Source organism: Gadus chalcogrammus, chromosome 6 (assembly GCF_026213295.1).
Source record: "Gadus chalcogrammus isolate NIFS_2021 chromosome 6, NIFS_Gcha_1.0, whole genome shotgun sequence".
In the NCBI taxonomy this organism is placed as follows: Eukaryota; Metazoa; Chordata; class Actinopteri; order Gadiformes; family Gadidae; genus Gadus; species Gadus chalcogrammus.
Window position 1 is genome coordinate 23,718,312 of NC_079417.1, and position 24,624 is coordinate 23,742,935.

Consider the following 24,624-nt stretch of genomic DNA (forward strand, 5'->3'; position numbering starts at 1 on the left):
TATGGTTTGAATTTGATTAATCATTACACTTGTGCAGTGCAATACATTCGACCTTTAAGAATCTCCAGTTCAATACATTTTATATTTCTGCATTATTCAGCAATGCGTTGTGCTTTTCATTCAGCCGTCGTTGTGTTCAAACGCATTTTTTGCATGAAATAATTATTTTTGTTCTTTTCTTTCTTTCTTTCTTATTCTCGACACATTCTTTGACCTGACTTCTTACAAAATGTTTCACTTTTAAAATGTTCATATAAGCTTGGAATCGCATGCTGCCATTCTAATTCTTAAAAAAATAACAAAATAAAAAAATATTAACTTTTAAAATATAATTTTAAAATGGTAGTCAATGTCCTCCGCCCATTCTAATTTAAACTACCTCAAAATTCGTAACTTGGTAAATTTCTTACCGTTAACGTTCGTTCAAACATTTAACAAATCAACCTACTTAAGATTTATATCTAATAGGGGTGTAACGGTGCACAAAAGTCATGGTTCGGTACGTACCTTGGTTTTGAAGTCACGGTACAGGACGGTACAGTTCATAGTTAAGGGGAAAATTAAAAAAAAACTGCTTTGTCAACAACAGAGAATGGCCGTAGATCAGCAGAAATGAAAACGCTAATAATCTTGGTTATGCATTTCTGAATTCCCAGATGGGGGAAAAAACGAGCTGGGTTTGCACAGCTCGTTTTTCTTTCACAGCAACGGTGATACTAACCCCTGGATGTTGCCTTTTCAAATGCCTGTGCTAGGGATGTGCATTTCTGGCAAAAATACTATTCGATATTCGCTGAGAAGTATTCGAATAATATTCGTAAATCGGTCAATCAAGAACCCCCCACGCACGCACCTCGGATACACGAACACACAATGACACGGAGAGTTGAATTGTATGAATTCAATCTGTTTATTTCAACAATTGCCCCATCAACATTCAACGTCAAAATTATTTAAACCTGGGCTTAGGCAGATAGACCTACATGCACTGAAAACAGATTGCCATTTATTTATTTATTTTACTGAACACAGCCTGCATGACTGTGAACTAGACACGTCAATAACTTCAAACGGTGTGTCTTTTTAAAATTTGATACCAGCATTCGTAGTGTTGATCAGCAGAGAAAAAGTCAGCCAAAGACGTTGACGTCGCTTAGCAACCGAGGACGCTGGGGTTGATAATTTGCCGGACTAAATGCGTGATACGACAGAAAAAAAAAAGGAAAAATTCACTTTCCTTGACAGCGGTCATTATATGCTTAGCAACGGTGAATTATCAAACAATTATTCACCACCTGAAGTTGTGAAGGCCCATGCAAGTGAACGGAGCGTTCAACAGCATTGAGAAGAGCCGTGTAATAAATAATGATGGTCACATTCATTATTCGATATTCTACGTGACTGACTATTCGATTATTCGACGATCGTTGCCCATCCCTAGCGTGTGCATGTTAAAGTGCTGTACCTAGACACAGAATGCCTGTCGGAGACCCTCTCTGTAGCTTACGTGCGCATCCAATATTTTTTAACTATCCATCGACGCCATGGACCTATTGGTCGACCCAACGGAGATGGCAAGGGCTGTGATTGGTCCTAACAAAATCATTTCCGGAATCACTTCTCCGGTTTGACTTTGCACCTTAAGGACAAATAAAACACCAAATAAGATTTGAAAAGCTTTGGAAGTTTATTTTCAACACTGCTTACATGGTTTGTAGCCAACATATAAGATAGATCGGGCGGCAAATAGCATTGAGCATCCGACATCCCGCCAGAGAGCTGCTGAGAGGTCTCCGTAGTTACGGAGTCGGAGTAGTTTACTTTGGCTAAACGGTCCGGGGGGAACTCCTAATTCAAGTTCTAAATTCCGCATCGCAAAACAAGCCTTTACATTCGCCATATTAACGCTACGTACGCCACAATTACGCATCGCGGTACACCTCTGTAGCCGCAACGAAGTGCCTGTACCATGACGGTTCGATACAAATACCTATACCGTTACACCCCTAGTAGTTACGGAATCAGATTACGGAGTCGTTGTAGTATACTTTGACTAAACGGTCCGGGGGGAACTCAGACTTCAAGTTTTAAATTCTGCATCGCAAAACAAGCCTTTACATTCGCCATATTAACGCTATGTACGCCACATTTACGCACCGCGGTCTACCTCTGTAACCACCCAGAAGTGCCTGTACCATAACGGTTCGGTACAAATAAGTGCATCGGTACACCGCTAATTAGGGCTGGTAACATTCCCCAGAAATTAAATTCGAATATTGGTCTTAAAAAATGGTCCGAATATCGAATATATTCGAATATTATTATTAATTAATTAATTATTTTTTCCCCGCGGAGAAAGGACTTGTTATTGTAACAGTACCCCATTATATCCAACAGAGGGCGTGCACACCGCTAAATGTCAAGAAAAACGACCAGTGGTAGTCAAACGCTGATTTATTTTCTGTCTTCAAACAAAATCCAAGCGTCATGTTCAACATGTTACATTTAGTGCAACTTCAGTGCAATTAGTGCAAAACTGTACACTCTTACTTAGCCAGCTTTTAGAGTTGAACCACTGAACAGGAGGTTGAATTGGCCCATAGCTAACAGTTACAGAAATTAATATTAGCCTGTAGAACATAAACGAACATTAAGTAGGCCAGCAGCCAATTGTAAACAGTCAATGAAAGTATTTGACATACTGTTAATTTATGCAAATTGCAAAACAAACTATTGCAAAAACAGAACACCTTTCACAGTTATTAGGCTGGCGTGTAATAGGCTATGCCGACATAGTTGCCAACTAAATGAAATAATATTTTAGCCAATGTCATTTTTCACAAGTTAAATAAAATCAACCACAACTGAAAGAAACAAGCAGGCCACAAATTAACTCAAAACACGACTGGTGGACTAGGCCTACAGATTGTTCGCCAAAAATACCAGACGGTCTACTTGTTCAGCGGTGAGTGCTGAGCGTTTTTTATTGACAATGTTGCCGGCTGAGGAGAAGACGCGCTCTGATCGTACAGATGTGCCGGGTACCGTGAGGTATTTTTTCGCCACCAGTGCGATGTGCGGGTACCTCGCACTGCCTGTAGTTTTCCACCACAGGAGAGGGTCTGCGTCGGGAGGCAGCTGTGGCTCTCTTTCGTAGATGACTAGCTCCCCATGCAGATCGTATTAAGCAGCTCTTGTCTGCTGCGGGTAGACTTGGGAAAATAGATCACCCATTGCAGAAAGGGAACTTTTGCAGGGGGCTTCTGGTGGGGCGGGCAATTCTGACCCTTCTCCTGACTTCTCTGCCGCTGCTATAGCTGTAATCTCGGCAAGCACTTTAGCATGGACTTCATGTTGCCTTCCATGATCTAAATGACCCAGGCAGTGGAAGCGAGGGTCAAGATAACTGGCTGTGTTCAGAAACATGAAGACATCACCGTCTTCTGGGTAGCGCTTATTTAGATCAGCCGTTATCTTTGCCTTCATTTCTTTCAGAGCTGCAGTGTCGCCGTCTGTCTCCTGTCTCAGATGAGACAGAATAACGTGCTTCATTGGGAGAACAGCTGACGCTGTTGGGTATTTATCGGTGGATAAAGCCACTGTAGAGACTTTGAATGGCTTGAGAATGTCCTTTACCTGCAGTAGGACAAATGAATAAAAAAAGAAAATCCATGAAGAGCTGAGCCTATTGCCTTTGCCATAAACTTCAACTTGGCACATATTTAGTAATTACATATAAATTAAATAAATTAATTCATATAGCTCACCTTTTCCAGCTGAATCCATTCAGTGGACAGCTCAAGGTTGGACAGCTTTTTGTCAAAGATGACAGCAGCCACTGGTGCTTGTTGCTCCAGAGCCCGACAAATCATGTCGTGTGTACTGTTCCATCTTGTCGCGCAGTCGTTGATCAGTTTGTCCCTTTTCAGCATTTGCAACTGCTTCTGCTTTTCTTCCAGGAGGTAACTGGCGGTGGTTGAATGGTTGAAGTAGGCAGCAGTACGTTTCAATCTGGCAACACTGTTCTCTATAGATCTCACCCCTAGCCCCTTTCGGACAGCTAGGTTAATAGTATGTGCGAAACACGGCACGTTCATGGTCTTCATGTGCCTCTCAACTGCGTTCACATAGTTAGTTGCATTATCCGTTGTCACGGCAACGACCGACTCCAGCTGCACGCCAAACTCCTGCAAACCATCCATAATAGACTTCGATACGTTCTCCGCTGTATGACTTTCTCTGAGCTCTCCCGTCCCGTTTTAAGCACATAGTTCTCCCAATTCTCTGTGATAACATGGGCAGTCACGGTGACAAATGCATCATTGACAAGGGAAGTCCATCCGTCTGTGGTCAACGCTACGGCTTTGTCCTTGATTGTAATTTTCACTGTACTGGCGGTGGCATCATACAGTTTAACAATCCTATTATTAACAGTTCCACGGGAAGGGACTTGATAGCGTGGATTTATTTCGTGGATACATTTCTGAAAACCTACGCCGTCAACTATACTGATTGGCCGCATGTCTTTGCAAATGAACTCCGTTAACTTTTTAGTGATGGCCTCTTGTTTTGCAGCGGGAAGAGAAGTGGTCGGGCTGTAAAACGCTGTTAGCTTGGGTTGTTTGGGAAGCGGGCCGTCTGCTTCGTCACCAACTTTGTTCCATTCGGTCGTGTGAACAACTATTAAATGCATCCTCAAATTTGTGGTAGTCGAGTGATATGCCAGTTCCGCATTGCATAACTTGCAAACAGCCTTGGATTTGTCGACAACTTTACCTCCAACTGACCAGAATCCAAAAAAGCGCCAAACAGTACTTTTTAAATTATCTGGCTTAACAATCACTTTGTCCGTGGTGGAGTTGTTGACTTCACCGGATTCCATTTCCCCGGTTTGTTTTTCGGGCTCGCTGGTTTTTGTTTCATACATTTTCATACATTTATCGGTGTGAGGTGGGGAGGTGGAGGTGGTGGAGCGCAGTCCATGCTTCCTATTTGTGACACGTGACTGCAGCTACACACAGGCCAGTAAGCGACGCACCATGGGACACAACGGAGGAGAATCAATGCGCGCGCTGCCCTGAGCAATAAAATATATATTTTGTAAATTATTCGAATATTCTTTTTCACGTTCGAATACACATATTTTTCCCAGATTCGAGGAATATCCGAAATTCGAATATTAATTTACCAGCCCTTTATCGCAGCTAATTGTTTAACTCTTACACTTTGTGTGCTTCCAACTATTAGAATTTTTTGAATGGTGTACATGTTTACATTGTTTACTCCATTTAGACTTTTGAACTCTATTCAAATCTTTTCACTTGATTTAAGCCAGTCCGCATTTCTTTACGTTTAACCCTGCGTTCACACCAAAAGATGCAAAAAGTTGACGCGCGTCGTGATCCCATTCAAAGTGAATGTAGAGACGCGTTGCTGCTTTGCTGCCGCAGCATTTGCTGCCGAGAAAACGGGCAGCAAAACTTGATTTGCGGCGCGTCAAAATCTGATTTGCGGCGCGGCATGCCCGTGCCCGCTGCCGGGCACGGGCGAAGGGTGCGTTCACGTATTTTGCGGCGCGTCGAATGCTGCTCGAGTTGAAATATTTCAACTTTTGACGCGCCGCAAACCTTTGACGCGCCGCAAAACTTGATTTGACGCGCCGCAAAACTCAGGCGTCAACGCGTTCGGGCAGCAAATGCATCTTTTGGTGTGAACGCAGGGTTAAACAATCAGGCTTTATTGAAACATATTTTGAACCTCACTTTACCAACCTCTTTAAGAATGTTTTCGAATGCCTAGCAGTAGACATATTGCAGATAGTTAACAACTCTCTCCAGTCAGGCAAGTTCCCAAAAGCTTTGAAAACTGCAGTTATTAAACCCCTTTTAAAAAAGCGGAGCCTAGATGCCTCTCTTATTAACAACTACAGACCAATATCAAATCTACCCTTCATAAGTAAAATCATTGAGAAAGTTGTCCTCCAGCAACTAAATCACTTCCTGGCATCAACTGGTTGCTATGACACCTTCCAATCAGGATTTCGACCCCTGCACAGCACTGAGACCGCCCTTATTAAAGTTGTAAACGACATCCGTCTTAACACAGACTCTGGCAAAACCTCAATACTAATGCTACTTGACCTCAGTGCTGCATTCGACACTGTAGACCATACATTACTTCTGGAAAAGTTAGTAAACTGGGTGGGGCTTTCAGGCACTGTCTTAAATTGGTTCAGGTCCTACCTACAAAATAGGAACTACTTTGTTTCCATTGGCGACTTTGTATCAGAATCAACCAACGTGACATGTGGAGTCCCACAAGGTTCGATCTTAGGACCCTCTTTATTCAACATCTACATGCTCCCACTAGGGCAAATCATGCAAAATAACAATATTGACCATCATTGCTATGCTGATGACACGCAAATCTATGTATCGCTATCACCAAATGGCTATCGGCCCATAGATCTGCTGTGCCAGTGCATTGAGCAAGTGAAGGAATGGATGTGCCGAAATTTCCTTCAACTAAATGAGGACAAAACGGAGATAATTGTATTTGGTTCTAAAACGGAAAGGCTTAAAGTAACCCAACACCTTCACTCTCTGTCCCTGAAAACCTCAATCAAAGCCAGAAATCTAGGGGTTATCATGGATTCAGATTTACATTTTGACAGTCACATCAAATCAGTTACAAAATCGGCATATTATCACCTTAAAAATGTAGCAAGACTTAGAGGGCTCATGTCCACCGAAGACTTACAAAAACTTGTACATGCCTTTATCACTAGTAAGCTTGATTACTGCAATGGTCTCCTCACAGGTCTCCCAAAACAAACTCTGAGGAAGCTTCAGCTTGTTCAGAATGCTGCTGCTAGAGTTCTAACAAAGACCAAATAATTTGATCATATTACACCAATTCTGAAATCGTTACATTGGCTTCCTGTAGGTCAGAGAATTTATTTTAAAATCATGTTGCTAACCTATAAATCCCTACATGGTTTAGGCCCAAAATATTTAACTGATATGCTTCCACTACATCAGCCTTCTAGACCACTAAGATCCTCTGAGACCAATCTGTTAATTATCCCCAGAGTAAACACAAAACATGGGAAAGCAGGATTTAGTTACTATGCAACAAATAGCTGGAATAAACTCCCAGAGGATTTAAGACTTGCCCCAACTCTGAGCACCTCTAAAACAAGACTGAAGACTTTTATGTTTGCTATAGCTTTCTGCTAAAATCTTAGATACATTGCACTTTCTAAAAAGCTTTTTTAACTTTGCCTTTATTTTCTATTTTAATACTAAAATGCCTTTTTCTATTTTACCCATTTCTTTGCATATGTTTTTCTTTTACTTATCTATTATTTTATTTTATTGTATGACAATGTTTATATGTGAAGCACTTTGAATCTGCCTTGTGCATGAAAAGTGCTATATAAATAAAGTTGCCTTGCCTTGCCTTGCCTCACTTTGCACCACATCCCTCACCGCATTTTCTGTAGGAAATGCATTTTCTACTTATGATTGATTATTTCTATGCTATCTCCTTAAACGGTCCTATATTCTACTGTAATGCAATTGTAAGAATGCATTTTGTTTGTAAATATTGCTATAATTTGTGATTCAAGATGTGGAGAAAAGGGAAAATCCAGTGTGTCATTTCGTCACTCCGCTGGATGGGAACATGGAATCTGAGGTCCATCGTCCATCAATGGTGAGGAGGAGGAGCTTAGCATCACCATAAAGCAGGTCTCCCACCATTCTTTGACGTCAACCATGACTTTAATGATGAAAATGTGCATAAATATTTTGAAATTTTGTTATTTCTAAAACACAATTCGGCTCCGGAACGTCTCTAGATAAACATAAAAAACACTGAGGCCTCAGCAGAGTCTGCCACCTAAGAGGCTCCTTTTTAAGTTTTTCCAGACCGAATACACATAGAGATTTCGGAATACTTTTAATCAGCAACCAATCAGCCATTTGTTTGCTATGCAAAATGTCCGTGGCATTACACAGCAGCCCAGCCACCCTGCAAAATAACCTGACATTAAGGATACAGGTGCTATTCTGAAAGGTGGACACCATGGGCCGAACACAAGGATTATTCTTAGCACCTTGGTCCGTTTGTTTGCCAACCATTTCATTTGTGTTTCTTAGGCAATTGCCACAGAGGGAAATTACTGGAAAAGAAGAATAGAAATCGTGATAAGGGAGTATCACAAGTGGAGAACATACTTTAAGAAGAGGGTAGGGTATTAAAAGTTGAAATGTGCAAAACCGGCTAACATGATTGATTGAAATAGATGTTACATATTTTTGTAATCTGTAACATTTTTTTTCAGTTACAGAAGCACAAGGATGATGATCTATCCAGCCTGCTACAGGTATGTTAGTTCTTTCATATATTGTTATTGCAATGCACTGTGACAAAAGAGCCGTCAAAATCAAATCAAAATCACATTTGGTTGGACCAAATGTGTTTTGCACGCTATTCTAAATTCTTAATAATAATAATAATGGATTGAATTCATGTAGAGCTATTCTAGACACTCAAAGACGCTTTTACATTGAAGGGGGAACTAACCACCACCAGTGTGTAGCACCCACTTGGATGATGCACGGCAGTAAATCTGCACCAGAACGCTCACCACACACCAGCTTGAGGTGGAGAGTGAAGGAATTAATGTGTCAGCCAACTATACAGGAGGATGATTAGGGGGCCAGATTGATTAAGCCTGGTTGGGCCAGGACACCGGGGAAACCCCTACTCTTTGCGATAAGTGCCCTGGGATCTTTTATGACCTCACTGAGTCACTAGTCTTCATTTACATTTAGTGCTATATGCCTTGTAAATGTTGCTATGGCTTTCCAATTACCAAATTGATTGCCTATAATAAGTAAAGTACACGTACATTTAGGGACACTTTACAAGTGCACTTAAATATTTGTATTGTATGAGGGGCCGTTTAGGACATAACTAATTGAGACACTCTCACACACATACCTATGAAACACTCTTACACTCACTACTGAAACGCTCACACACTCAATACTGAAACACTCACACATACATACATACTCTTCTGAAACACTTACACATACATATGAGAAACACACACGCATACATACATACCTCTGTGGCATATACACATACATATGAAATGCTTACATTCATACAAGTGAAACATTTATACGTATCTATCTGAAACACTCATGCAAGCACATATTTGTATAAATGTTTCAAATGTATGAATATGTTTTTCAGTTATATGTATGTATGCTCTTACATGAGGATGTGCAAGCGTTTCACATGTAGTAATCGTACCAGTAATTTCAGTAGTGACGGTGAGAGCGTTTCAATAGTGAATGTAAGAGTGTTTCATAGGTATGTGTGCATGAAATTCCAAGGTCAAGGTCGGCATTTAAACCGGAAGGCGAGAACAAAGAGTGCCGGTTTCTAAGCCTAACGGTGAAGAGCGTGACATTTCAGCCAATCTAAGCCAACGGTGAAGAGCGTGACTGACATTTCAGTTTTTTTGTGTTATTGAATATGAACATGAAGGTGCAACTTTTAATTATTTTGATCAGTCTGGAGGCTTTGTTTGTAATTGGCAATCGCGATGAAATTTCTAAATAGGGTGCTGCGCTGCGTTGAAAGCCTACAGCAAGACCCGGGAGACGAGAGATGTTTTAGAGAGCTTAATGACCACACCATTATATTAAATTCGATGTTGTCCATGTTTCGCTCTAGGGAAGGACCTGATGGAGAGACTGTTGTTTTTTTGCAGTCAATATGTTTTTGTTTCAGTAGATTGTGTAATTTTAGAACTAGGCCTAGAAATACTCAAGAAAACTGCCTTCCTCCGGTTCCACCTACAGCCAGACTTGGCATTCCATGTCGCCCACGATACGACATAACAGTTGAGCAATTTAACTGGGGCAACTTAATTGACCCATTAATGAATGATGGAAATCATGGAATACAATTATTTCTGTCTCTTTTACATTTTTTGCGAATTCCGCGAGCCCGTAGACTTCCAATGACGTATCTCTCACCAGCATTCGGGGTACTCATGGAAATCTCCCTCACGATTGATGTAAGTTCTACATTGGTCAAGGAGGTGTATTCTAAAGGTCCGACACCAAGACGTTGCCTATGTCTGAACACAGTTCGACGGTTTATTCCGAAAAAATAAGCAATTCCCTGCCAGTTAAAACCAAGTCCCAGGCACTGGTTAAATTGCTCAACTGTTATGTCGTATCGTGGGCGACATGGAATTTAATATAATGGTGTGGTCATTAAGCTCTCTAAAACATCTCTCGTCTCCCGGGTCTTGCTGTAGGCTTTCAACGCAGCGCAGCACCCTATTTAGAAAATATACGATTTCATCGCGATTGCCAATTATAAATAAAGCCTCAGACTGATCAAAATAATTAAAAGTTGCACCTTCATATTCATATTCAATAACACAAAAAACCTGAAATGTCAGTCACGCTCTTCACCGTTGGCTTAGATTGGCTGAAATGTCACGCTCTTCACCGTTAGGCTTAGAAACCGGCACTCTTTGTTCCCGCCTTCCGGTTTAAATGCCGACCTTGACCTTGGAATTTCATGCACACATACCTATGAAACACTCTTACATTCACCATTGAAACGCTCTCACCGTCACTGAAATCACTGGTATGAATACTACATGTGAAACGCTTGCACATCCTCATGTAAGAGCATACATACATATAACTGAAAAACGTATTCATACATTTGAAACATTTATACAAATATGTGCTTGCATGAGTGTTTCCGATAGATACGTATAAATGTTTCACTTGTATGAATGTAAGCATTTCATATGTATGTGTATATGCCACAGAGGTATGTATGTATGCGTGTGTGTTTCTCATATGTATGTGTAAGTGTTTCAGAAGAGTATGTATGTATGTGTGAGTGTTTCAGTAGTGAGTGTGTGAGCGTTTCAGTAGTGAGTGTAAGAGTGTTTCATAGGTATGTGTGTGAGAGTGTCTCAATTAGTTATGTCCTAAATGGCCCCTCATAGTATTGCATGCTGTATCGTCATGGCAATGCCAGACAAGTGAGTTAGGTCTGGGGTCTTCAACAAAAATTGATCAAATTACTCAACAGTTACTAAAAATTCCTTTCAAGAAAGGTCCGAACCTCTTACCTACCACCTCCTAATAACCTACTTTTGTCAAATACAATCAACACGGCATATTTCCTTATAATTTCAGAGGAATTTATTTTCAATTTCCAAATAGCTTACTTTTAACAAAGTAAAGTAACACACATGATTATTATTTATTTTTTTGCCACCCTCCTCTTCGGAGGGTTTCTTTATATTTAATGAAGCATATGTAAATTGTCCGTTACATCTGAAGACTCATCAATGGCTAAGGATATGCATGGGGCACTCTGAACAGCCGCATCAAGCTGTGACAATGCGTCATCTGATAACATTTCGGATTATTATGGTGGCCGTTGCAGCTGACATTGGGATTTGCTTGATTTTTTTTTCACACAATTCATCCCTTTGTTTACCTTCAATTAACGTCTGGGCAGTGGCGTTCAAGCCCTCCTTCACAACCGTCTCGTCTCGTCACTGAAAGTTTTTTTTATGTTGCCCCAAAATCCATGCAATCTTAAAGGGATACTTCACCCATTTAGAACCGGCGTTCTATCATTATAAAATCGCTATTGTAATATAAATAAATATATAAATAAATATCAGTCTAAACCAGACTCCCCTTGGCCCATTTTTTCTCATCTAATTTTCTCCCGAAATGACGTCAAATGACGCGTTTGACGTCATTTCGGGAGAAACCTCTTGTCCCGCTGGAAGGGCCGAGGACTACAACACACTTTTGGTGGCAAATTTTTCCACCAATAAGGAATGAGAGGGGGCGGGAGCTCGCGTACTGAGGGGGAATGAGGGGGACGGGAGACCGACAGGTGGGCGGGGCAGCGAGCGCAATGCACTGTGGTAGTTGGAGGTTTTCTTACTTTGAGCCAGAGAGACCATGAAAACACTCTTTCCTCCTTTTTTCAGGCTAGGATGAACCGATTTCAATTTTTTTTTCACATTTATAATACATTGCAGGGGTTTTTCTAGAAAAAAATCACAAGGGGGAAAACATCAATGGCGAGGGAGCAAAGCGACCGAGCGGGGGGGGAAGGTGTGGAAGGGGGGGTTCCCCCCCCTTCCGCGGTGCGGAGCTTTTGAAAATTTGCAAGACAATCCTTGCTTTCCTTCACCCCGCGGCACGACATTTTAAAAACACTGTAAACTAAGTCACCAAACGCTATATTTTCTTTCTTCTCAGACACTCTCAGATTCACTGAACTGATAAATTTGGTTCGGGAGAAGAGATAAAAGCCCGCCTACACTGTAAACTGATTGGTTGACTTACCGATCCAGGCCAATCAGGAGGCGCCTGAGGCTCACGTGCACACTGCCTCATGCACAGTTTCTAGATCCCTCTCTGTTGTGCTGCGCGCTCGCTACACAGATGCGAACGCGGTTAGAAGCACGTCTGTCTCTGTGCGCGGTCTTGCTCGCTCGCTCTCCATTCCGGGAGATTTTAAGTAATTTAAAATTTTCGACAAGGAGGCGCTGGGTTGAAACAAGGAGGCGCAGCGCCCCTCTTTCCCGGTTTAGATTAACCCCTACATTGAATTATTCTTGAAGTGAGCATTCATTTGCACGTTGCTGGCCTGTAAATGAGTGTGTGAAGACTCGCGTAGGCCTCTCATACTGAGCTATCAGCTCGGATATTTTACGCGCTCTTACTTCTGACTTCCGGGGATACTTTTCCTCGAAGGATCTGTGTTTGGATTCGTAATGACGCTTAATATTCCCGCTTTTTATCAGCGCAACAGTTTCAACACATAAAAGACAAAACAAAGGTTTAGTACTGCCTTGCGGGAGAATGAACATGTATTGGTCTGTCCATTCATCTTTAAAATGTCTGTTTTCGTGACCAACTTTCCTAATTTTCGAGCATGCCATTTTCTCATTCATGAGTGCATGATCTTCGCTCTTGTGAAGATCATTACTTTTTGCTGTTTTTATGCTGTACTAAGGACTATTCTGCCGTTAAATTTATATTTCAGTGAGAAATGTCTTTATTAACATAATCATGCTTTGTATAGTGAAATGTAAAAATATATATCGCATTATTTTAAATTGGTCATGGGTCCGGATAGGACCGTCACTTGGTCCGGACCAAACTGCTGGCATGAGCTGCACTTCCTGTAAATATTCGACAACTAAATTACTAATTGGTAATTTTCTGCAGGAAATGCATTTTCTAGTATGAGCTGTAATTCATAGCATTACTGTCTAGGGCTGCACGATATATCGAAAATGTATCGTCATCGCACTATCAACGCTTGCAATAGACATAACGCAAAGATTACTTGAACGGCGATAAAATGTAGTCTGCGCCAGAATATTTCACATACTTTTCAATTATGTTTTATTTCAGCAAACTAAAATACTGTTTTGGTTCTCATCCCCTATCCACCCGCAAGGAGTTCTTTACCCGCCCGCATCCCCGCCCGTGAATCTTAGGGACGTCACAATCCGCCCGTTTGAGCAACTTTTATGCGGGTACCCGACCCGTTGCAGGACTCTGGTGACTCTACGCACAGTGTTTGCCCTCGAGTTCAACACATGCACTTTAGTTTAACCACATTTTTGCTGATTGTTCATTGTGTAAGCTTTTTTGGGCCAAGAACTCAACCATAAAGGTATATCATTGTTTTATTACTGTCAAATTATTATTATTTTATGTGCTTTTAATATCATAATTTAAGCAACCTTGACTCCCCAGACCCCATTCTGCCTCACCTTATTGGCTCAACAAATGAATGGTTTAGAAGAAGGCTACCAGGTTTGAAAAGAGGATACAATGACAATTTTATTTTGTTCACAGTATCAGAAAATGTTTAAGGGTGCAAGATGACTTATTGCCAGCATTGCAGGTGTAGCTACATTTTTCCCAATAATGGAAACGATGCATTTCTTTTTTGAATTTCTGCATCAGTCTATGTTGGAAACAAGTAGAGTGAACAAAAACATTCAATATCGCAAGTCATATCATTATCTTAATAGAAAAATATCGCATGTGTTCCTAATATCGTGTAGCCCTATTACTGTCACATGTATTGTGTCACACTGGCCATACAGTATGTTTGCATACGAGTATATATATCATAACTGCTTATTTCCAGTATGGGTTGTCATTGTATATTTAGTTCTAAGATGTTTATAGGTTGCATGTTAGCAAGGTCGTACAACAAGTGTCGCTATCTGGGCTCTGCCTGCGTCGCCTCCCATTGGCCCTCATTTATCAAACGAACGTAGAAATGAGCGCAAATCTGAACGCATGATTCATCTTACGCTTGGACCCACGTGAGATTTACGAAACCTTCGTATCACACCAATCCCAGCGTACGAAGGATCTTGGTGTTGATAAATACGGCGGCTGAGATCGATCGTAATTAACGTAACACGCCCATATAAAAGCACGTCTTCAGAAGTCTCGCCCCTAACTTTTACGACATGGAGAAACGTCCAACGGTAAAATAGAGGAATTTTTCCGAGACCCAAATGGAGACGCTCGGGTCACTGGTGGATGCGAACCGTCTGGTTTTATTTGGTAGCCTATAGCTGGCATTAAACTAAGGCCAGCAAAAGAATGCTACATGGAAGGAAATAACTGTTGCAGTGAATAGTGTTTCCAATGTTCGTCGGGCTACGGAAGAGGTTTGTTAATTAAATTAATTAAATAATAAATTAAATGTACAACTTCTGTTATCCAGCTTAAAACATTTCACATATATGCTATTGTTTGCATTCCGTTAAAGTTATTTAATTCCGAATAAGGTGAAGAAAAAATGGTCCGACATGAAGCTCAGCACCAAAAAACGTGTTGCGGCTGTGAAGCCGGCCAAGCAAGAAACGGGAGGAGGCCGGTGCAGTGCGACTGCAGCGTAACTCACCGAGATGACTCTGACCATGTAGTGCGCCCTGATGTAGACGATGCCCAACGTTGCTATTTTGGAAAATAAAAGAATCGTGCGTGCCGCCAGGCCATCGGGCTACCATGTTCAGGATTGACATTCTGGCATCGCAAATAATCGGAACATTAACTGAATGGTAGCTTTTGCGGTTGATGTACGCGTAATCATTAATAGATGGTTCATACGCACATGGGTACAATCAACCGCACCAATCACATTTGGAAACCTAGCAATAGCATAAAAATCCCGTTTGATTCCAGTTTGCTGATCGTTATTATTATACATTATAGCTGCCAAAACTGCTGGCATGGTTCGGCTAATACTTGGCTGGGAAATAGCAGACCTGTCCCCGATCTCCCGCTGCAAGATCCCGGTGGCCAAAAATCCCAAGGTAGAGCAAACCTGCACACAGGTATTGCGTTTGATCGCCTAGTTTCTCGCCTTAACTGTGGCTCCAAAGCATTGCATAGCTCCATCAGGAGATGCCTTGGGAGACGAAAACGACTCAAGAGCCATTCATCGCCCTCCTTAAAAAATTCGGCGCGGTCTCGAAAAACTCTCTCGTCTGTGCATTGAGGTCCTTAACAGAGCCAGATCTGCCATCGCTGAGACACGACCACCTATTTGGCAAAGCTTCTGTTAATATAGACAGCTGAATAAACATTTCACCTGTCACATTCTAATTATTTTCATAGCAATACTGTTTTTAATTAGGCCTGACTTGATTGTAATTGTTTGAACGGCTGGGCTAATTCCAATTTATTTAGTAATTAATACAGATGTTGAACATGGGCTACTTGTGCTGCACTATACATCATTGAAATACCCGTATGTTGCGCCAAAAAAACTTAGTACACGAGCTCAGACCTGACGTGAGATTTCATCGCAGCCTGCGCTCACGTTCAAATTGATAAATGCCAAGCTCAACGTTGAAATGAGCGTACGTCCATTTTACGCACGTTTTCTGTCGTACGCTCGTTTGATAAATGAGGGCCATTGTGCCTGAGCGTGATTTTGAATAACATGAATTTAAGCTCTTTAATACTAGTGCAGGTCTCCAGACTAACTTTTTTCACTAGGAGCACTGTGACCCCTAGCTGAAAAGCTAGGGGTCACAGTGCTCCTAGTGAAAAAAGTTAAGGGCCCAACCAGAATTTTTAGGGGCACACACCGTAAATCAACATGACAATTAGATTTTTTTCACTATATTACTAATAAATATTTTGATTATGGATGCAGAAATTACAATGTGCGGTTTCGAATTCAGTGTCACATTTTATTGTGATTCTCATCTATACCAATTGTTTCCCCGTGTGCGCGCATGCATTCGACGAGCACGGAAGCGACAGTCTCAGGGCTTGTTCACACTACCTCCGTCCGTCGGCAGAAAGCGATTTGATTGGCTGCAGTAGGCGTCTACAGAGACTAGTCCCCTGTACGTCAAACACGCCCTCAGTCATCCGCCAACGGACGCATGTAGTGTGAACAAGGCATCACGAGAGTGCGCCCGCTTGTCGTGCCGCTTGACAGGATGCTGTACCCCCTCTCTGCCCGCTCGCCTCACCATTGAGAATGCAGCAGGCGCGTCAAACGTCTCCCGTGTGAAAAGCCCTTTATGGCACATAAGTTTCCGCGGGTACCCGACGGGTGACCAGCACAATTTGGATGAAACAGGTGGGAAAAAAAAGGAAGGTAACTGTGTCGGACACGGGTGCAGGTCGCGTCGGACGCCTGAACACTCGTGAGACTGTCGCTTCCGTGCTCGTCGAACGCATGCGCACACACGTGGAAACAGTTGGTATAGATGATGCGTTTTTAAGTATTGCGGGTACGGGAGGATGCAGGTTTCCAAAATAAGACCCGTAGAGGACTCTGGCACTGGTCAATAGTTTGCGAATTGTCCAAACACACGTAGGAGGTTGTGAAATTTTATCACAGGGACGTTTACGCATGCTGTTTAATCTCTAGGACCCTCCCCCTCCACACATGAGCCAGTAACAGTGGCCATTCCCTATCCTAATAATATTGGATATGTTTTGCTATACTTTTAACATTGCATGCCGTCGTGAATGACTTCAAAGCTTGTGTGGTGCACTGTGTTCCAATGCTTGAAGGGGCCGGAGGAGCAGTTCTCCCTGTTTGGAGAAGTGTTTCCAGACACACTCCGTGTCTCCTTTTGTCAGGACGAGGAGAGTGCTACGCGGCGCGTAGCCCGCAAGGTCCACGACTCCCCCATCCCCATGGAGATGGACCAGCTGTTCGACATGGACGTCCTGATGTCTGAGTTCTCAGACACCCTGTTCTCCACACTGGCCTCCCACCAGCCCGTAGCCTGTCCCAACGAGCGGGACATCGGTGAGCAACTATGTTTCAGGGACCAGCTCCTTTGTTATTGGATATATTTATCCAATTTAGCAATTTTAATACAGGTGCAACCAGAGTACAGTTGTTTCAATACCTATACCAGTATCGCAAATGCCTCCGATACTACCTAAAATGGCACACACGATTAGCTCATTTACCACACCTGCAAATAAAATCACAAACATATGTTATGCTGCGTTCGTTTAAGGTTCGGAAATCGGAAGTGGGAAACTCTGAATATCCGACCTACGTGTGTTTGAGCTATCAAGTCGGAAAAACATGGATGCTCGCGCTAAACTACAAGAATATTTTTTTTTTTATTATATAAGTAAATTATCTAGTTTGACTGAAAAATTTCATTTTTTTCTAGACAAACTAGAGGATAAAAGAAAGTTCTGTAGAATTAATACTCGGTATATCTATTTACATCACTTTTTTGTCATTCAGCATTTGCTTTTATCCAAAGCGACTTACAATTCAATCAATCATTGTCAATTTTGACAGCAAGTGAACTCACTATTGAAAGAACTGTATGAGTTACTGTACTTTAAGGTGCAACTTGTTCAATTATTAGTTAAGATCTGTCAAAGATTATCTTCAATTATCAACACTATGTGAAGGAAGATGAAAGTAAGATGCTCCATAATGGTTAGAATAACCTGGGTTGTCACCACATCCTTCTGTTAATATGCTGCCCCATATTCGTTTAGAATTTAGAGAACCGATTCTTCCAAATTGAACACATTGCACCTTTTTAACTTTACTTTATTGGGCTTCTACTTCATGTTCCAGAGAAATATATCATAGGCGATAAAAGTGGAGTGTTTTAGTTGGTAATTGGTTGGCTCTCAGTGGACTGCAAGAGGAAATCATAAGGCCACCCTAGCCGTCTTTAAACACTCAGGGCCCTATCTTGCATCCGGCGCAAGTGACTTAGTCACTGGCGCATGTGTCGTTGCTAGTTTACAACTGGCGCAGAGCGTTCTTTTCCCACCAGCGCCACTCGCCGGTAAATTAGGGATTGATCATGCGCCCCAAGGGGCGGTTCGGCGGAAGGAGGAGGCGTGTTCTGGCGCAAACGGTATTTTGCCGTCTCTGAATACCATTGCGCTACTGACCAGGAAATACCTGGTTTAAAGTCAGTGGCGCGTTGTTCAGATGCTATTTTAAGGGCGCATGCATACATGCGCATGCGATGCATACGGATTGCTTGTGCACCTCGCGCATACACTTTGCTTCTCTCATCTACCTAGCCGCACATTCTTGGTAAATTATTTGGGAAAGAACAGCTGATGCAGCGGTAGTAAGTTGTACTTTTAAATCAATGCATCTGCAAACACCGTACAGCAAACACATATTTTCTTTACACAGACATCGTGTAGGCCTACATGCCCATAACTTTTAGGATTGAAGAGTAGGCCTATTTGATCGTGAAAAACATTGTTTTACCGCGAGTGAGTGTTAAAAAGAATGAATGAATGCGGGCGCGCGTGTGTGCTCTGTTTAAACACACGCAAACTAAACACTCTCATCTTCGTCCGCTTATCCGGGGTCGGGTCGCGGGGGGAGCAGCTCAAGCAGGGGGTCCCAGACTTCCCTTCCCGGGCCACATTGACCAGCTCTGACGGGGGGATCCCGAGGCGTTCCCAGGCCAGTGTTGAGATATAATCTCTCCACCTAGTCCTGGGTCTTCCCCGAGGTCTCCTCCCCACTGGACGTGCCTGAAACACCTCCCAAGGAAGGCGCCCAGTGGGCATCGTTACCAGATGCCTGAACCACCTCAGTTGACTCCTTTCTAAGTAAAGGAGCAGCGGCTCTAATCCGAGTTCCTCACGGATGGCTGAGCTTCTCACCCTATCCCGATGGGAGACGCCAGCCACCCTTCTGAGAAAACTCATCTCGGCCGCTTGTACCCGCGATCTCGTCCTTTCAGTCATCACCCAACCCTCATGACCATAGGTGAGGATATAGAACGAAGATCGACAGGTAGATCGAGAGCTTTGCCTTGCGGCTCAGCTCTCTTTTCGTAACAACAGTGCGGTAAAGCGAACGCAATACCGCCCCCGCTGCTCCGATTCTCCGGCCAATCTCACGCTCCATAGTTCCCTCACTCGCGAACAAGACCCCGAGGTACTTGAACTCCTTCACTTGGGCAAACTAAACACGTAACGCATAATACAATCAATGGCAATGTCTATTACCGCGGGGACACATGCATATTAGGATAGCATAAAATACTTACCGTATTTTCCGGACTATACGTCGCTCCCGAGTATTAGTCGCATCAGTCAAAAAATGCTCCATGACGAGGAAAAAAACATATATACGTCGCATCGGTGTATAAGTCGCATTTATTTTTAAACATTTAAACAAGAACGTTTAGTCTGGAGAGACTGAATAAAATTGCAATAGCAATACAGGTGTGTCGGTCCCACTCGTAGTTCTGAGAGTATACCGAATTCAGTGACACCGGGATTCCACCGGACGCGTATGCGCCGCGGTCCTAAACCTGAGCGCACGATCGGGAGGTGGAAGTTGCGCTTTAGACACAAGTCCAGCGGAGGGCTCCAGTTTTCGCCGGCCAAGTCATGCGCTGTGATATGTGTGACAGCTATGTTGCACAACATTGCAGCTAAGGCTGGGGTAGCTTTGGTTGAACCGGAGGACATTGAGGACGATGACGACGAGAATATAATTTATTCGGTGGTGCAGTAGGCTTGCAGCGTTCAGTTGTAGGCCTAATGAATGACGGTGCCATCTTGCGGCCGAAGATTATGTACGCACAATTTTGGCATATAAGTCGCTTCGAAATATAAGTCGCAGGGCAAGCCAAACTACAAAAAAACCGCGACTTATAGTCCGGAAAATACGGTATAAGAAACAATGTTTATACTGTATTGCGTATATCATTAAATAGAACCACAGTTACCGCATATCATATGTTATAGCCTATCATACGTTTTCTTTGCCGAAATTTATTTGAGGACTCAGTATTTCTGAAGTTGTGGAAGAAAACCCCTTATTCCATGTGTGAATTAGGCCATATTATTTGGCAATAAACTAAGCCATTTGCAGTTTGAAATTCATGTGCATCTGTCTCATCGGAGACTGCAGACGCGCTGTCAAAATATCAACTCGTCCGATTCAAATGCGTTCATTTGAATTCAAATGCGCTCATGGCTCTTAAAGGGGATGGGAGCTGGCACTCTCATTGGTTTGTTGCACGTTACGCCCAAACCACACCTACGGGTAATTAGGCTGCTTCAGACCAACCCTTTTGACACTTGCGCCGCGGCGCAAGCGTCATTTATCCGCCTGTAAAATAGCGATAGCGCCGTAGAACCGCCCACAAAGCTACTTGCGCTTCCCACTTGCGTTTCAGACCGTTAAAATAGGGCCCTCAATCTTGGCCAAAAACTTCTATGATGGAGATATTTTTTACTTTCATTTATAGGGCCTGAGTAGTAGATTTTGGGTAAGGATACACAATGGTCTTCCTATTCCCTTTGCTGTCTTTTAGTTTACACTGCTCTTGTGGCCAGAAGTCAAACTTAAGGTGTAGGGAACATAGTGGCACCACAGCATTTAGGCTGCGATTGACTTGGGGCGAGGGTGCGTGCCAAACCAGAGATTCATCCCTTTTCTTTGTCCAGCTCATGCGGTGAACGCAGACATGATTCAGCCTGGACTCATAACCTTGCAGCCAAACCTGGACTTCATGGATTCTTTTGAGCCACTGCAAGGTAGAAGCCTTTGGAAACTACACCCAGAGAGCGTACACATGGATAATTCTACCCTTAGCAGGTCCAAGATGCTCACGGTCATTCCCTTTTCATCTAGATGTTGATAGAACATTTAACACAGTATTAATCAACGTGTGTAAATCACAAGCTGTTTTGTTGTACTAGTATCAAGGTAATAACATCGACTACGGGCACACTGCAAGCCTTACTGCTGAATTTGGACTTATTCCTCAGATTCCCATTGGTTTGTTTCACATTCTTTTTTTTAATTTGGCCAATATCAAATTCCAGTGTGAACTAGTCACAGTCTGAACTGACTCAATTGTGCCAGATAACATAAAAAAAAGATTCACACAGCACACTGTGGTACCAAGTAACCATGGAGGCCACTGAAGTCAGTGTTGACAGTGTCCTTAATACGTTAATTTGCAGTGGAAGCCAGCGATGTGAGCAGTTGTGAAGCAATGGCTAGAACTTCTTTTTGGATGTTTGTGTGGTTGCGGGACCGGCAGGAGTGGTGGTATCAGGACGGTAATGGCTTTACAAAAACACATTTCCTCCTAAATTAATGCCATGATGTCAAGGGTAACATTAAATAGACTACCATGTACTACAAATCACAGTCCCTCTACTGACTACCTCCATCATAGCGGTCTTCCATGTTTCTATTCACAGAGGAACCCCAGCCAGTGCAGAAAGACGTAGTAGTCCACTTCAAAAGATCTGACTTTTTAGAATCGAAAATATCAAAATCCATTCGATCTTTGCTATTCAAAATCAGATACAATTTGTATATGAGCAAAAAATGCGTATGTCAGCAGTTTCCGCTTGCAGTGTGAACGAGGATTGTTATTCCTGACTTATTCCCCCATTGAAAACACAAGCCTGTTAGTCTGATGTTTTTGCAGCACACTAACATAGAGAATGTTGTCATCAGACTTGTTCCACAGCCTGCGTCAGCCCTTCCTCCCCACTGTCTCCCCTACTGCACCGTCTCTTTCCCCTCTACCCAGCAGCAGCTCACAGGTAAAGGCCAAGCGCCAACAACTCTCACACAACCACCCCGTAATACAAAACGCCTCAAAAGACAAGTCAAAGCAGCCCTCAAATCTGCCCTTCTGATAAGAAAACTGCTATAAATAACTACATAGATATGTTTCTCAATGAGCAATACAATTGCTTCAAATATGCTCATGTAATATTTGAAGCGATTACCATTTGGAAAGGAAAATTCATTAAATGCAAGTTGAACATCATTAGGCAGACATATTTGATCTATTAGGTATACAAGTTGTAGCATAGACTTCTAGGGCACCAAAAAGCCCAAATACAACGCCACATTTTTTGGCCCTAATAGTTCCACAGTTTTGTCCTAGAAAATATATTCTAATTACAAATTGTTCAGCTTGTATTGAAATCAACGGCTACTACGTTATATTAATATACAAAAATATTATTATAACATCTCTTTATCCCTCTAATGGCTGAATAGAGGATGCATTTTTACATTTTGGGTTGCTCTTGTTTTACTCTATTTTTGACCCCTTTTTGATCTACTGTTTTAGCTCAATTAAAACACTAAGATAGAAAAATATCTGAGTTTTAGGAAAGATGGTTACGACCCACGAAAACTTTGTGGTATTTTTTTAGTACGGTTGTTGTGTTACTGTTATGAGTGTTATAATGAGCGAAATTGAATGCGAAATGCGCGACACAACGTAGCAAGTGACGCTGCCCTTCTTTCTCTAAATTGGGAACTTACTTCAGTTCGCAGTTTTAAAAAGGCATAGATAACTATGTATGTATTGCGTTTCTCCATTGACCTGCATGGCAGAAACAAGAGTTTGTATCTGACCCGGGTTGCCTGTAGGGCTGATTAGTGTTACAGCTAATTGTTGTGATCAAGGTTAAACAAGTCTGTGTTCTTCTTTCTAAAAGTCACTCAGTATTGACATCAGGTATTGATCAGGTATTATCAGAAAAAAATTAGATCATCAGTTAGATAAAAAATTGAAAAATGTAGCATGAATCATAGTAAGGGGCCTGGGCGCCCTGCATTGATAATTTTCTGGCAATTTCTTATTCACCTTTTTTGGTCATCCCCTACACAAGTCCTAAGGGGCCGTAGATGTTGGATTTTGTTAAATATATGTTAAATATTAGAGATGTCCCGTTACCACTTTTTCAATTCTGATACCATAGCTTAGGCTAGCTGCCTATACCGATATCTATCCGATACTTTGTTTTACTCTCACAAATAATAATAATTAAAAAAATATGGAACCACTTTGCTCATGATTGCCAATAAACCATCTTCAAACATCTCACTTAAGAAAAGCGTTAAAATGGAGTTAACAATGTAAACATGCACACATAAAAAATAAAAATAAAAGTTCAAAACATAAAGTGAAGAGTTAAACAAATGGTTAAATGGTTAAAGTTTGAATACATTTGAGATAATATAGACAATAGCTGAGCTGTTAAAGATGATAGTTTGAAATGGTCGAATCAAGTGTGTGTGCTTGTGCTTATGCGTCATTACATGTAGTAACCAGGAAGTGTTATTGACGTTATTCTTTCACATCTGGTTAATCAAAATAAGTTCTTGTACTAGGGATGGGTGTGAGGAATCGATTACTCGAGTACTCCTCGTTACGAATGAACTCGCTTGGTGGACAGGGAAACTCAAATTTGCATATACACACACAAACAAAGCTTTCTGAAGCAAATGTATCAATTTTCTGTGCGGCGCTGTCATGCCAAATTTGTACCGGCTGCCAAATTTGTACCGGCCTACGTCATCAGTTGTTTTCGAATTTAGCTAGTAAACTGAGTGTTTAAAGCAGGTTTCAAAAACCATTCGCGCTTATGTTGCCGAACACCAAATAACATAATACGGATAACGGATCGCTAGATAACACTTGTTTTTACTTTATATTTGTATTGTATTGAATTGTTTAATCGAATTTAGCTAGTAAACTGAGTGTTTATAGCAGGTTTCAAAAACCTGTCTTGTCACGCTCAATGAAGGAGTGCAATGACCGAGCATGAAAGTTTGCGAATGTTCAAGAACCTTCCTATGTCATTCGACGCGATCGCCCGTTGCCAGGCAACAGACGATCGCGTCGTCTGTTGCCAGGCAGGTTTGGAATTTGTCAACAACTGATGACGTAGGCCGGTACAAATTTGGCAGCCGGTACAAATTTGGAATGACAGCGCCACTAACGCATGTCGTGGGCACAAAGCAAATGAAATGTATCAAATTTCTGTGTGCCGCGTGCCGTGCCGTGTGCAGGCACGCCAGAATTCAAAAAGTTAAGAGATGGGGGTTACAGCAAAGCGCTGCGAAGAATTGAAATACTTTAAAGAAATAGGAGATCATATGGTGAAATGTAAAATATGCCAAGCGAAATCGAGCTACCAGAGTACTACAAGTACTATGCGGCAACATATACTCCTGAAACACAACGGT

General features: G+C 42.1%; 1 protein-coding gene across 3 annotated transcripts in view; it reads left to right on the forward strand.

Moving 5' to 3' along the window:
• mlxip (MLX interacting protein) overlaps window positions 1–24,624 on the forward strand; it is a 105,066-nt gene that overhangs the window by 40,938 nt on the left and 39,504 nt on the right. For 2 of the 3 annotated variants that reach the window (XM_056593014.1, XM_056593016.1), the window contains 6 exons: window positions 7,631–7,716; window positions 8,163–8,252; window positions 8,348–8,389; window positions 17,160–17,400; window positions 21,063–21,152; window positions 22,090–22,178. In XM_056593014.1, the coding sequence (XP_056448989.1) occupies window positions 7,631–7,716; window positions 8,163–8,252; window positions 8,348–8,389; window positions 17,160–17,400; window positions 21,063–21,152; window positions 22,090–22,178 (638 nt within the window). The remainder of the gene's footprint in view (window positions 1–7,630; window positions 7,717–8,162; window positions 8,253–8,347; window positions 8,390–17,159; window positions 17,401–21,062; window positions 21,153–22,089; window positions 22,179–24,624) is intronic. The other variant, XM_056593015.1, reaches the window with a different exon arrangement.